Raw genomic sequence first — 16,480 nt, forward strand, 5'->3', positions numbered from 1 at the left:
TCCGGTTTGTTTAAAATACAAAAGGCCGATGTAAAGCTACAGATTGTCTGTCGAGTGCACTCCCGAGAGAGCGGGTGAATGAGATCTCTCCGGCGGGAATAATGTCGGCGCACGAAAGGATTAAACCGCGTTCATTAATCACGTTAGATGTACGATAAATCATAATCATAATCATTTTCATGAACATGCCCCGAGGCAGCGGCGCGCACTCGTCCACCCTCTTTGTCGGTTAATATTATTATACTGTCCTCGCACGGTGCGGAAAACGATAATAGCGACTGATACCCCTGCATTTTTATCGCGTGATTGGCGAAATGCACATGGAATGCCGGGATCGCGGATAAGAAAGCATTAAGACTGAAAGCTTTTCATCCGTAGTATACAGAAGCGAGGGAGTGCGGTGCTACTTGAAGCAGCCGCTCGTAAAGAACGTCCGGAAGTGGAGTTGAAAACTTGTATAATCCGCCTGTATCTCCCGCGATATCTCGGAGAAAAGTCGGCTCTAAGATCCATCTGATCCAACGGGTTTACTATAACTAGCACTTTGGCGACGTGGCCAAGCAAGTGCAATTTGTATCGCCGTTCACAATACAAGCGCGTTCATAAATTTTGTCTAGGAATTGAATATCTGGGGGGATTTAAAAGGCGCGAAAGAGCATGTGTCATGTATTTCAACAACGGCTCATAACTATCACGGTGCAGCGTGTATGCGTGTGTAAAGTGTTACGCGATATAAAAATCGGCTTTCTTTTGATACTTCGTTGAAACGTAAATTAAAATCCGCTTCTGTATTTTGTTAAATAACACTTATAGAATAACACTTAAAAGCTGTTGTTTTTATTAATATCTCGCTGATTTAATTATTTTTTTAAATATAGAGTTGGAACTAGGTGAAAAACAAAATAAAGTAAATACGATACTAGAGAATCGTACAGGGAAAAAAAATCGATACACGATATAAAATTTTATTTAAACATATTTTTATTGAAAATATAATAAAATTGGCAATACGAATGGTAACGTCGCGATATCCGAACGTTAATGCACATAATTTTCTTCTTCTGCATAAATAGACGTCTTCGTACGATTGACGCGTGACAAAATTCCTCTTTTGTGAACTGAAGTGATTGACACCCAATTTTCTTCGGCTTTTGTGAGTCAATCTCCGAGGCTACGTCTATCGCGAAGCTACTTACATGGCATATAAGCACTTCACTTCGTTCCGCTGACTCGATCGCGCCGTCTCGTTTAAGCTTTCGATATAACCAGAATCTCTTGACTGGCGTTGAAATTCTCATTGATAATCGCGCTAGAGACTTGCGTAACAGTTGCATATTTTGATACGCATATAATCCACGTAAAGGTAATAAAATTTTTTCGCCAACAGAAAGAAAAAGTATGAAAAGACGAGCAGAGAGGGAATTTGTTATTTAAAAGAAATATTATTTATTTTATAAATTATCGTCACACGCTCGTTATAATGTTCGGGAAAAGAGAAGCATTTTATAAACTACTCGTTTTAAGGGGCACGTAACCTGAATTTACGAGATTTTAGGTAGCACTTAGTAATCTATATTAGGGAACTTAAGAAAATTGCTAAGAGCTTCACCAAGTAGACACCTGCTGCGTATCAATTCGATTTGATGCTAATGAAGTGACGTTGCGAGCGTACATTAGCGTCACTCGCGCAACGAACTCTGTTTTGCACTGTCGAAACGTGAACGCACGAGCGTCGGATCATTCGGATATAGAGTACGGGGTCGATCGATGATGAACCGAACGGAGAAGGCACGGCCGCAAGCCTTGTTTTACGGAACGTCACTTTCGATTGAAACCGAATCAGAACGCATGTGCAGCTTGATAAATAACATTCTGTTTTTCAGCGTTTAAAAATTCCGCTTAAAAAGTTCAATAAGCTGCAAAAATACGGCGTTACAAGGGAATTGAAAAAAAAAAAAAAGAACAAAAGAAAAATTTGTAGGAATTAATATCTGAGAATATTTATTTTTATAGTCGAACGCACGCGTTAGCTGCGGCGTATAGTTATACTTGAAAATACACTTTTCATTTATCGCAAAAGTTGATTGAAACGCGCGAAGAAAAATACGGCGATGCCGGCGGGCTTTAAAACAACTGTTTATTTAGTCGGCGGGATTATTTCAGGGGGTGAAAAATACGCTATCCCGTAAATGAACAAAGCTGTACGAGTAAGAGGTTACTTTTAGCCATGACTGACAATATGTACTCCCCGTGTATATACTGTACAAATGAAATTCTTCGCTTTAGAAGTAACATCGATCTTCTGGGTATAGACAGCTCGCCATCCACCCCCGTGCATTACTCGAAAATATCTCCGGTAAACAACCACCGGCTGCCGTCATATCGAGCGTAATACAGGAAGGGTAAACGCGATGGAACGCGACACTCAACTTCCTGGTTCGAAAAACAATTGCGGGATATTGGTCGCGAGTTCGCATTAGTGATGGTTTGGCCAGTAAAACGATGCTTGAATCGTCAAGGGGGTGGGAGGGCTGAGAGACTCACGCGTCGCGACACGCGCGATATTTCCGTCCTTTCCGTCCAATGATTTATATTTTGATAAACACGACTTAAACGATAATTACACCATCAGTCGTTTGCGCCGAATTGCTATTACAACCACTGCTGAATTAATTTAATTTAATTGCCTAATAAAGCAGATACGCGACACGATGCCTTTACTATCGACCAAAGCATAGGCCGCGGTGTACCATAAATTTTGAATAAAACAGGGCGTAATGTAGTCATTGCTTCGATCGAATAGCGCTTAACTGATGTAACAAATGGTGTAATAAAATTCGAGCAAGAATCGCTTATCCAAATTTTTTCCATCCGAGAGGGTCATCCGATATCATAACGCGAAGCTTGTTTGCCAATCTCAAACGCCGTCATAATTTCGCCTTCACGTACGAATTTTCTCCAAGATTATATAGTTAGTCCGTCGTATTATAGAATTATTCGATGTTATCTCCTTTTTATTCCTTTTCATCCTACGTCATTGCGCGAGCGCCATGTGCAGAGCGGCTTAAAACGCGTCCGGGATATTTCAAGTCTGCAAAACTGCGGAGTTCGTTGGCCATTTTATAATCCGCACGGTATTAGAAGAACTTGCGTACTTCGCCGTTTTCCACGACCCGCGAAAATTATTATTATCCGCGCATATTAAAAATATCTAATTGCCACCGCGGCGAAATGCACAGTAATTTTTTGACCGGGGATATAATTACGAAAGAATTAAATCTACGATTATTCTATTTTTAAAATACAAAAGTTTAGGCAATGTGTTTTTTTTTTCTTTTTTTTTTAAATTATACCTACACAATTCGTTTATGTATCGCAGTCAAATGTGGTAATTAATATTTAATTCTGTAAACCTGACGTCAGCTTCAGTGGGAAAGATCTTTTATTTTTTATACACGTGAGAAAGAACAGATATGTTCGTCTCACCTTAAAATCTTGGTTTCAAGCATGCAGACGATGTTCAAAATTATGCGTACTAACTACAGTCAAATTATTCAAACCACCCCCTTTACGACAACCCCAGCGTCTTGGCTCTTTTGTATGTAAATCTCTTCAACTACTCGCGCCATGGTAACGATACAGCTGCTTAGCACGGAAATAGACTTTATCGAAGGATGTAGAACACGTAGGATACTCGTGCTTAATATATCGTGTTTAGTCTTTCACTTGCGGTGCAGTTTACTTTGTATAATTAATTACCAATTTTGATATATGCGTTGTGTATTTAATTTCGTCCGGAAAACAAATGCAGATATTGCCGCTCAACTGCAATTAAATATATAGGTATAATAATAAAGTGGCTCTTAATTTTATTGGATATTTGTCAAAATTGAAACAAAGTTCTTTCGATTTTTATTATTTATTGTTAATTATTGCACGCGTCAAAATGATAGAAATGCAGCCGTATGGAAAAACGAATGGGATTGTGGAATAGAAGTTGGGGAAACTCGACGTGCACCCCGTCGATAATTCCGTTAACAAAAGTCGCGGGGCCGCTGCAGGAATTATATGAGGACTTGAAAGTTACTGGCACAGTTATGTTATTGTTCGTTCCCTCCTCTCTGATTTCATTGCCGTGAGTTGCGTTTTCTCTCACGAGCTTGATGAAAATTTCAATGCGACGGAATATTCAGAATACACTTAGCCGACCACATCGATCCAGTCCGGACCGACGCAGTGCGCTTCATTGCGAATAACGTGCAGTCGAAATTTGACGTCGGTATTCGTTATCGAATACGCACAAAAGCCCTGCCCTACAAAAGCACTGTTTGAATATTTTATTACATTTGGTTCCTGAGTGCCATTCAAGTTTCTATATAAATTTTAGCAAAAGTTTTTTAAATAACGAGCAAATTTTTTTTTTTTTTTTTTTCCATTAACTTTGTCCCGCCGCAAATCTAAAATAACTGCACAAGTTCTTCGGATTCTACATTATTAGATAGCAGAAATAGACAAAACTGTAACGAGTTTAGGGTACATTTAAAATTCGTACGTGAGTTACTTTTATTTTTCTAAACGCCGTTCACGTTGCGGACGTTCGGATCTCATTTCCCATTTACGTTCATGTCGATCCTTTACATAATGTCAATATAATAATGAATCCTGACGCGATTTATGAACAGTCCGTTATGCGCAAAGCTTAAACCTGTGTAATGCATACGAATTGCAAAGGGATTTTGGCCGAGGGCCAATCGCAGCACGGAGTTTCATATCGTATCTGTTTGTACCATCAAACGTTGCATCGCGCTGAACCAACATAAACCTAGAGTTCGCATGCATATGGAGTCGTCATCTTGTTTCCGAACGCCATGTATGTGTCCATCTAATTAACGTCGATTCGTTGTCCGCCAGCTATGTTGACATGTAGTCGAGTATTGTTGATGTCATCGACGATGACGAGGGTACAAACACAATTAAGTGCACGTACGATTTTCGTACTAACTGAGACTACCCGCTCGAGGGAAGGATTTAATCGTAATTTTATTCAGTTATCAAAATACTTTCGCTTACACGCAATAAAATCACTGTTTAATATTGTTTTTTTTTTTTTTTTTTTTTTAATCTAAAACAAGTATAAAAATATTTGTAAAAGAAAACACGCGGAACTGCAGAACGCGGTACGCCGGAATTTCCTGAACTTGTACAGATAAAATTAAAATAAGAGTTTCTATTACGAAGCATTCGGCAGAGTCTAGTCGATTTTGTTGCGCTGGCATAACGGTGACGGTTTCTATCTAACAAGCAAACTAATAACGAGGCTTTAGAGGCGATGGCCGAGTTTCGAAAGCCGTCTCGAAATAAGTCCGAGTTCACTTAGAACATCCCGTACTGTAATTGCTTCAATCGCAGACGCTGTCGCGCCGCAGGAAATCAATCCGCTCGTGGCTGTGGAAGCGAAGGAAGTAGAGCTTGATAACGGAGAGCCTCCGTCAAAGGTCGCGAGCGATTATTACAAAGGAATCTTCACGGTTGCATTCAACCTCTCGAGCTATTTCATACTCTTGAGGAAGGTACCGAAATATTGATCTCTCTCTGTCTCTATAACGCTGATGCGATATCAATAGCGTCTAGGGAGAAAGCTATTTTGAAATAAAGAAAATGTATGCGCGAGAAAAGAGTCATCAAAGTGTAAGAGACAGATTATTAAAATTGTTACGTTGAAGAAAGTTGAAGTCAGATCGATAACTAGTGACGTGATTTTTTACAATTATTGCTTTTCTATTAAAAGAGCTCCGTTTTCAATACTATATTGATATTTTTTATAAGTATGTATAATATAATAATTGTATAATTATTGTATTATATATAATTTCCCTTCTTTTTTTGAAGCACATTACGGATCGTCAATACATATTCGTAAAGTTACAAGATTAAGTTCTCTGTTAAGAGCACCGCGGATTTTATCTATAATATCATCGCGAGCTAATCGCTTTAGTTTTCGGACGCGTTTAATCGTTTCAAAAGTTCAGCAACCATTAAATACTTGTTTGGGAGTTTGTGACTTCAAGTTTGGACGCGACCTTCAATTAGAGGGATTACCGGCATTAAACTTCCCCTTAAAACATTCGGAAGATTCCAAAAAGATTTCATACCAGGCAATAGACGTACAAAAATGAGGATTATTAATATCGCGTCGCTAGATCGTAAAAGAAGACATTTCTTTAGTTATACATTTAATCGTCACGGTCGACCAAACTTTTTTTACCTCTTTTTGACTTCTTGCTTCTCGCGCTTTTCTATTTAGCGTAAAATCCAACGTTTCGATTTTATTCCCACGCTATTTCCTACCTCTCATTCCCGAGGAACTTTTATCTTGGTCACATGCTCCAAACTTTTCACCGACAAATAAAAACAGGGACGTTGACTGCATTGTGCGGGAAGCACCGGCAGCATCGAGCAAAAGTTATCACGACTTTCTTCGACACTTTTATTTGCGTTGCTCGAACGCGCCTTAATCCACCAATTTGCACCTAGTTCCCTGCTTCTTTTACGATCCCTGCGATATGATCTCGTTACATCTCTTTATGATATTATCAGACCTCCAGTATTCATAAAAAAAAATATGAAGAGATATGTTCGCAAAACTTCGCATTTTTCTGATTTACTAAAATAAGTATTATTCTATTCAATTAAATAATATTAATCATAGTTATTTATAATAAAACTATTTTAAGTTCATTGTAAATTGCATTGTAAAGTGACGCGAACGTGTTAATAAAATATCGCGCATTTTTTTTTTTTTTTTTTTTTTTTGCAACTCTCTTGATAACAAAGAGAATATTGAGGTAAATAGCAACTCCGGCATCTAGAAGCAAATTGCAGGGAAAAGTGCTCTTCTCCCTTTATCAAGATCGTTACCGTGGTTCTCACGAGACGCATTGTATTATGCATATACATTTAGACTGCGTCCGTAAACTCTACTTTTTTCCGATATAGCGTGTCCGTAGAGGACTAACTTAAACTCGTTGCTTCACCAAAACGAGAAGTACCTAACCGTATGTCTACGTAATAAAAGTAGCTGATAACGACATGTTCCGCAAATTATATCTTGTTTGCTAGCTTTCATAGATATTTGTGTGAAATATATACTTACTTATTTGGAAAAAATTTGTCTGTTGCGGAAAAGCTCGAAATAAATTGCAACGAACCGCGTAAATTTTAATTCACTCAGTTACTATAACGTAATTTTTAATTTACGAGATATACATATATCAGAAAACAATATAAATAATAATCACGTTCTACAATCTCTACAATTCATGATTTATATTTTTATGTTACAGTATCGTCGTAGCTGTCCGGTTGCTAACTCTCACCGCTGCGCATCGAATCGGTAAGTCAGCAATTTTTTTTTTTCCATATATAACAACCGATAATAATTATTAAATAACTGACGCGGATTTGAGGAAAATTAATGCTTTCGCGATTTGAAATTTTGTCACGTTCTTTTCGGCGTATACTCGTGCCGAAACGACAATCGTATCTTACCCGCGAAGCGAATAGCGATATCCGTGGACCAGCTTAACATCGCCGACGCAATACAGTTCCTGTTTCTGAGAAACTACATTGAAACGTTTAAACTTGCTCGTCTGTTTACCGGTAGACACGTCGCAAACACATAACTCCGCGAGCTGTTTCCGACTGCGATTTTCGTGCGAGCGCGCATATGCGCGGATCGGCCGCGTGCACTGCATCCGATCGAGCTCTGTTCGAGTAGGTGGAAAGAAGATTTGCCCGTGCATCTACTTCTCCGGCGGCAATGACGTCCGTTCACGTGAACTTTCGCGATCGCGACGGAGTTCGTCGGGTTTCTTGTCGGGATTTTCGGATGCGAGCCCACGGGCTGCGCAACACGCGCCGGGTTTGAATGACGTTCCAACACACAGAGGGAAAAGTTAGTAAACGCGGGTGGGTCAGAAAAAGCTCTGTCGCGCAATAAAGGACGTATTCCGCATTGTTACGGCGAGTTGCCCGGCAACTTTCGAACCTTAATCAACCTGGCGTCAGCAACTCTCTCTTATCGTCTTCAATAGAAAGGAAATTTATAGAGTTACACTTGAGAGATTAGTCTATCAGTTTTAACGTTTCGGTAAGAAACGAGCGCTTCCGGAAAAAACCTTTTTTCTTTTTTTTTTCTTCAAGTAAGTACATCGTAACAAGGTTAACAACACTTTATTCAAGTATTACGTAACTGCTGCAAGAGTCAAATTCTCGGTGAGAATTATTCGACCGATCGATGAAATTATTGAAATGAGATTTTTTTTTTTTTAAACCGATATGATAGAAGTGCCAACGAAGTTAAAGCTAATGGATCAAATCTTTCATTCTCGTCTATCTTCGTTGTCTAAAATATTATGATATCGACGTATGGAGATATCTAGTCTCTTTCATGGGCACTTTATCTTGAATGTTCTTGACGATAATTTAAAGCTCACGTCTCTGTCGGTGTCAGCCAACACTCGAGGCATGTTTCGATTTTTTGCGCTTTCGCTCTCAGGTTCTGCACACGATGTTTCGCTTAACAAAGGGCGGTCGGAAAAGTGTTTTTCGCCGGTGGCGGTTTTTATCGATCCCCCTTTCGCATACGTGTCCGTAATTAGGTCAAGAGAATGGAGATGTCTACGAATCCGAATCGACTATTATCGAAATCCGTTGCTCGTAAATTTTCCCGCGATACCATCGGCAAACTGCCGCTGATGCCGGGGCCCAGCGACTGTCGATTAGCGGATTAGTATTATCGGCCCTCGTCGTGCCATCATTGGCGTAGCAGAACTCAAAGGGAGCCGTAAAGCTTTTCGCGTTTACGACCGAGGATATTGCGCCCAAGTCCACGGTGAATCGCTCGGATTGCATCGTCGGCGTATCGTTTGCGACCGTTTAACGGTGATCTTAATTTTACGTCGGAAGTCTCTAATATCGCGAGGACATAAAAGTATCTTTCTCTCCCGTCGCTATGACTATTGGATCCGATAATAACAGCGATCGGTGCTTTCAATCATCTTTGCGTGCGCGAATTTGTATTTTAATCTTATAGCTTCGAACCGATATTACAGCCTCTTAGATATTTTCGACGGTGAACCAAGAAGCGCATTAAACCTTCGGAAGACAGTAACAGTTATTCCCCTTAATGGCGTCAAAGTTGATCGAACCCTTCTAGCTATTTCGTGAGATTAAAGTCCTGCCGCTTTTCCGCTCCATTAGTCTTTGGAAACCTTACAAAGCTTTAAGGCTCTAAGAGTGTAATTAATAAAGAACTTTTTGTTCTTTACGCTGACAGGCAAGCAAACAACAATTATGTATATTCTCTTTTTCTTTGATTAATTAATGCTTTAAGTAACTTTCGGTGTCGCATTATGATTACAAGAGTTTACATTAATTTTCATTTGCAGTAATTTAATATATTTTCTTTGTACGTGTGCACTTGTTTGCTTTTAATTTCAAGCGCACCGCTTCTTTCCTCGTATTTCCGCAACAGTATTCTTAGCTTCGAACTATCTGAATGTGAAATTAGAAAAATTAAATACGTATTTATTCTGCGAATATTAAATGGTAATTACTAACACTCGCGTTCTAAACGCGAAAACGGGTAAATATTATTAGAGTAAACTCGAGTGGCAAAGATTAATCTGGGAATAAAATGGCAGAAACGTGCCATATTGCGACTTTTCTGCATTACACTTTGATAAGTATCTCGCTCGTTATGAATAAAGCTTGTAGTTATGACAATATAAAGGTAAAAGAAGTACATTTAATACCGTATATATTATTATGCCTGGCGAGCGAAAGACGCAGTTTTGTTAGACAGGCTGTCAGGAAAAGTGACGTGCGCTTTTCGTTTTTCGAACGTCGCGATGCAAAAAATACAATTATACATAGTTATGTGCGATAAAAAAAAAAAGTCCCGACACGAATATTCCGGGTGAAATTATAGACGCGAAATCGCGATAAGAACTGCCGAGAAGCGAGCGGGATTGTGTGTCGCTTGAGAGGAAAAGCTCGAGAAAAGGCCGACGGCGTAGCCTTTTGTAAAGTGAGAAGATTGAAAAAGAAAAAAAAAAAAAAAAGTATTCGTCAAGCTAAGTATAAAGCAGAGAGCTGCGTTTTCTAAGTAAACATCCCTTTTTTTACACACACGAACGGGAATTTATGAAGCGTAATAAATTATATGCGAAGATTGGAAGATACGAACGAACACGTTTGATTTCGCAAAAAATCCCAGTCGTAGTTTATGGTTTCGCGTTAACGAAACACGACGTGTATGTTCTATGCGGTACCAATAAATACGTCGTTGTAACGACGCAGGCACTGGACCGCAGTTGTCGAGAACAACGGTGCGCACAATGAGCATGTAGAGCGAATTAACAGCGACTTCCTGATTGTCCGAAGTCACAAGAGAATACGCGTTGTAATAAAAATTAATGACTCCCACGGTCAGCTTGTCTATCTGATATGTATATATATATCTCTGTATTTTTGCCGCCTGCAACCACTCTACGTACATTGTTACATAATTCTGCGTTACTGTGTAGCTTTACCCCGGTGACTGTGGTGCTTTTACAACGGAAAGCTATCCAACTCGTTGAATCGAAAATGGGTAGCCTTATATTATAGTCTGTTCACATAACTTTCGACTTTATCCCCAAAGTAACGAAATATGACTTTGGAAATAAAGTCCAGAGTTATACGATATATGGGGTCACTTCATAAATCTTGCGCGCACTTTTAAAGAATTTGAAAGAAGAGAAACTAAACACAATTTGATCTTTCAATAATTATACATTTTTTTTTTAATCTTAATGAAATAAATTTTAAAAGTAAAACGCCGGGACGGTGTTGGAATTTTACAAAATTTTTAGAAGTAATAACGAATGCTTGTAATTAAAACGGCGCGTATTTATGCGAGGTTCCCGGTCGATAATTAATAAAATTAATAAAATTGAACTTACCGGACTGTGTTCTGTGCGTTGGTATAGCGGGCGCGGGCGGCAATCCGGCGATGCTGCAAAGCGTCTGCCCACTACCGTACTTGATACTTCTGCAATGGCACGGCGTGGTAGGCGTAGTCAGTCCCTCGTTGTCCCTAACGTTAGCCCCGATCACGGAGATCTCGTCGAGCTCATGCCCGCTGTCGTAATGGCACAATCTCGTCGCGCTGGTGCTGGCCCCGCCACCCCCGACACCGCTATCGTCGGCACCGGCGTCGGAACGTCCGCCGCCGGTGCCTCTACCCCCGGTCCGGCCCCTAAGCGACTGCACCAGTCGCTTGGCGCCCGAAGACATTCCACGGAGGTGATCCAGCCTTCCGGTATTCGTTTTCTCTTGTTCTATCCAAAACCGCCCGAGTACGCTCCCGAGGTTATCCACCTGTAAAGTCCCACTTTTTTAAACGCCGAGTCGCAATATTTTCACTAATTTTTTATTTATAATTTTTTATATGTATTTTATATGTATGATTCGCGTAAAACAGCCCTTTGACAGTAGACATTTACCGTAAATATAATCATTTTGACTACTGAACGGTACTGTCTGACCATATATAAGTCTACACCACTTGTCACGTTATAGGAAATATGAATGATGCCTCGAAGTAACAAATCGGCCACAAAATTCAAGTTCTTTAGCTTGCCCGAAGCTACGTAAAATAGTTTAACTTGGGTGGGATAAAAATTTGGCTACTCTTAACTCCGACGTGTCTGATAAATGATCAATCGACCGCATACATCTCCCTTAGTCTCTATCTTTCCGTCTTATCGATTTTGAGTATGAAAAAGCAATGCGCTTGTGGAAGAATGCGATAACTTTTGATAATACGTGATAGATTGCCTTTCATCTTTGCGCTTTAATAAAAGAAAAAGATACATATTTAAGAAATGTTTCGCGTGTCGAGAAAAATGTGGACGCTGTAATCCGGACAAAAAGAATTTTGATAGTTGCATTTTAACACGCGTTAATAGTTGATTGATTTGATATTATGTGTCGAAGCACGGTGACAATCTGCGAAGGAATTAGTTATCGTATGAATCGAGGGTAGAAATGCGAGAAATGGACGCGACGAAATCTGCTTACCACGTGGTGATAGCCGTCCCGCAGTGGTAGTTCTGGTGACTACGTGTATCGCCAACGATAACGCCGCGCACGATCGCGACCGGTGTCACCGAGCGTAGCACATGATCGCTCTTTCTCGATTCCCGATCCAGCGTCTGCGACACTCCGCTTACGTGCCCCGGTTCCGGACTGCCGCGCGACCGATTGTTATTCGAGCGTTCGTACGCACCGCCGATATGAAAAGTAGCGACGATGGCCGAGCACCGAAGCGGGTTTTGCGACGATCGGCGGCATACCTGGCCAAATGACGGCCGTCGTTTCCGGCGCCGATCACTCGACACGTTAACGATCACTGCGCGTCGCGATCGCGGTTACGTCGGCACACGTACACTTTTTGCAAACGACGATCGATAGGCGTGCGAGGCACGCGGTCGTCCGCGGCTATTCCGTCGAGCGACATGTCGGCCCGGTGGCGCGTTCGCTGGCGAACCGCACTCGACGCACTCTCGCCTTTCCGCGATAACGGACGATATAAACGGGGTCCGTGTATATCTCTCGCGACCGGGGAATGCCCTGTGGCCCGATATTGACGCCGACAGACCCTCTTTAAGGGACGGTCGACGTGCAACAAGTGTCTCGAGCAACGACACTCGTCTCACGTGTCGCTACTGCGCTCTCGCCTACGCCACGCTCAACCACTCTCGCTGATACATTCGATACTCCGCGTTCGACCGGCCGACTGCTTGAGACTTCCGCCGATGCTGCGCAATCTGCTATCTGGAAAACAGAGAAAACGAACGATTATTTAGCGAACGACGCGCGCCAGTTAATATTAAATGCCTTAAACAATATCGTTTTAAAACTATCGTCGATTAGTTCCGCGAGAGTGGGTGCTCTCGGATGGAACAAGTAGAATATCCATGAATTCTCTCTATGAAGGACCGAGACACTTCCCTTTAAGGGCTAAGCGCTCGACGTTGATGGAGAAGTAACAAGCTGGAGATTAGGATGTGGCCCGCTCGAAATTGCTAATATCGATTATGTTGTACCTTCAAGTTGCGAAGCAGTTCATACGTTCGTTATACTCAGATTAATCTCAAGGGAATTGGGCCGGCAAATAGCTCGTAACGATCTAACATATCTCAAATTAGTACATTCAAGTTATTTTTTTAGTCAGATAAAATATAATCACGTACGCCACGCAATTTAAAATAATATTCGACTGTATATAACACTGTACTAATAATTAATTTAGTACAATTAAATTAAAAGTATCACCAGAAAGCAACACGAATTTTATTCGGCAAATATTAAGTTAGATTAAATAAAGGATCGTATCGAATCGGTACTTTTTTTTTTTTTTTTTATTATTAAAACAAAATTTTCTTTATGATACGCGGTATTCCGTGTTACGATTATAAGGCCGTTTTTCCGAAATAGGCTTTAACCATCGTTGACGCGTGACGAGGTGATGGATGCGTCGTCACATTAGCGCTGTATGCACATTTTGCAAGCATGCACGGTGTCACGGAGGTATAAGTATAGGATAGGATAGCAGCTGATAGAAGAGAAAAGGGCCATTGTACACGTTACGAGAAAAGGATCCTGAAAATAGGGACATTGAGCTGTCGCTCCCTTGACGTATTATTTTGCTCCCCCATTTTCCGTGTATAAGAAAAACAGCGTGCTCAATCGTTTGGTGTCGCGACGTGAAATAAAAAGAAAAAAAATGTTCCTACGATATTTCACATTATCACACGGAGGTGACTTGCTCTCGCGGAAATGATTTTTGCCTCGCCTACTCTTCTTCTTTTCTCACAAGTCGCAAAAATCGACAAAGCAAAAACTGTACAAGCTCGAAAAAAAAAAAATAATAAAAAAAAGCAGCAATAACGCGAATCGTCGTATACTTATTTTATTACAAATTGCAAGGAACTAATTGGTTTATTTAATGCGCTACTTGATATTCTCGCGATTCGATCGATAAATAATTAGCCGGCGGAGGGCGTCATTTGCTCAACCTTCGAGCAGCACGTTAAATTGATTTCGCATAACAAAGAACAATGGCTGTTGCATACGAAATGAATATTAGGAGCCCTTGCACAGCATCGGATAAATTATGTAGGCAACGAGAGTCTCGTTTTATTGCCGGCGGGGTCGTCGTGCCGCTGCAATCCAGGCGTAAACTCGACAGCTCTCTCATATGGAAAGCGTAACTTGAAAGTATAATATGGAAAAAAATATCCTAGCGGTCTGCGTTACCAGAGTGCGTTTGTTTTAGTTTATAAAAATTCCGATGAGAATCGAAATATATTTATTCCGGGGGAGGCATCGAGTCTGGGAGGCGCGTTAAAAGTTCGCCGGCGCGATTCGCGATAAAACCATTCGTTTCTCTTCAGGATTTTTACGGGGAACGGGTAAATCCTAGGCTGATCGCTAAACGTTTGCGTGACAGTTGAAGTTTCGGCGAAGCTGATAATATTTTTTTAGAACGAACGTCGGAACGAGCGTACCGCCTTATCGCAAACGGAAGCGGAAAGGCTTCCACCTGTCGAAGTAGATAGTATCTCAAATGAAAATTAATGTGCCCGACGCGATGCAATTTGATATACATATAGAGACCGGCAAAAATGAGTATAAATTAATGTTGAGCGCGCTCCATTCGGAATAAATAAGCGTAGCACCTTCGGTGACACTCTGCGGAGCAATTCGTAGCTCTTAGTTTTAAACTCCAATATCTTAGTCCATGATTCTGTGTTAGTGCTTAATCAGAGCGATGTGTCGCTGCTACGAATCACTCCGAATTGCTTTCGTGTTCATAGTTTCATAACGACGCTTAGGAGATTCATCTGTCATGGGAGCGACAATGCTGCAATTTATATGGCACTTATTACAGTACAAATTGCACGATATTCCGAAGAATATCTTTAGAGAAAAGACAAGGCTATTTATTAAATTATATTAATTTTATTTGATAGTAACGGAGAAATTAATTAACCCAGAATGAAATTAACGGAATGGAATCAAATGGTATATTTTAATCTAATCGATGATGAATTCAATTTGATCGAATGAATAATTTCGAATTGTTCGTGATACTTTGTTTTTGTTATTTTATTATTTTATTTTGTTTTTATTATTTTTTTTTCTTTTTTTTGCTTTCATTATTAGCAAAAATTCGGGCAATATCCGGTCGAAATCTGTTTCAACTTTTTGTCGAAAATCGTTGAAAATAAATTGTACACAATGCATATTCCCACTGAAAATATTCCACAATGAAAACGGGATATTCGTTTGCAACGACCGTTATAAACTGTGCGACTCCATTTCCCTGATATTTTTGCAATTGCGTTTGCGCGCACACGGCCGGTGCGAAACGCGGCAGTTGATCGATACCGGAATAGTTTAACAAGATTTTCTACGTCAGGTGTTGGAGAAAAATGCATTTTTCGGTGACGAATCTATTTATAAAACAGCAATCCGTTGCGATTTTTCGTAGCTTACGGTACAATCGCGAAACTTTGACTGGTAAATTTTGCAATAGAACTTGGTCGGGTATTTCACGCATGAGCGCAAAAGGAAGTCTTGCGATCTCAGCCTCGCTGTAGTTTCGCTAACGTGGTAACGTAAATAATCAGGAATTTACCCGAGTGGAAATTAATTCCCACCGTTACCAAATAATTAGCTAACCATTTCGTGGCTCATCTCGTGGCTGTTTAGCAAAACTGTCCAGAAATGAGTCAGAAATGTATCTATCAGATATCTAAATGTTTTTTGCAGCGTACTACTGCGCGTTCTGATCTATCTAACACGTGCTCGACTGCCGAGACCGCTCGGCGCCGGACCCGCCGATCTCCGCGGTAGAGTAAGTGCGTGCGTGTGTTTACATCGGCCGGCAGCCTTCAGCCTTCACGTTCCGAGCTCGCAAGGTGGAGGACGCGCGGCCGGCGGACGGCGAGAACCGGTTTGCCCGGCGATTTCGGCAGTCGAGCACGCGTTAGATAGGTCAGGACGCGTAGTAGGATAGTCGGGACAAAAAATATTTAGATATCTATTTAGATACATGGACAGTCCGCGCTAGAAAGATTTTGTTTCTTTTTTTTTTAATGACAATTTTATTTTAGAAATATAATTTAATCCTCGCGATCTAACCGCTAGGCTGCAAAATCAGATCAGCTAGATAAATTTCCGCTCGGGTAACTTTAAGCCAAATAAGCGCGTCAACCGAAAAGAGAAGCGACGTCGCGGGAACGTTCGGAACATGTTCTGCGGTTGCATATCGCCGTGCGCCGACAATAAATGCAGACACGGCAGTTTCTCACTTTACAGTCGATGCGCAGAGCCGCTGGGTGATTGCGACGAGATGCACGCTAGA

The 16,480-nt window shown here is 40.8% G+C and overlaps 1 protein-coding gene across 7 annotated transcripts in view; it reads right to left on the minus strand.

Annotated features, from left to right (window-relative positions):
• Positions 1 to 16,480, minus strand: part of LOC139102746 (cyclic nucleotide-gated channel alpha-3) — a 136,124-nt gene that overhangs the window by 91,211 nt on the left and 28,433 nt on the right. For all 7 annotated transcript variants that reach the window (XM_070656864.1, XM_070656869.1, XM_070656865.1 and 4 more), the window contains exons 2-3: positions 12,127 to 12,882; positions 11,007 to 11,424 (exon numbers count right to left, since the gene is read on the minus strand). In XM_070656864.1, coding sequence (XP_070512965.1) covers positions 11,007 to 11,340 — 334 coding nt within the window. In that variant the 5' untranslated portion in view covers positions 11,341 to 11,424; positions 12,127 to 12,882. The remainder of the gene's footprint in view (positions 1 to 11,006; positions 11,425 to 12,126; positions 12,883 to 16,480) is intronic.

Source organism: Cardiocondyla obscurior, linkage group LG05, assembly GCF_019399895.1.
Source record: "Cardiocondyla obscurior isolate alpha-2009 linkage group LG05, Cobs3.1, whole genome shotgun sequence".
NCBI lineage: Eukaryota > Metazoa > Arthropoda > Insecta > Hymenoptera > Formicidae > Cardiocondyla > Cardiocondyla obscurior.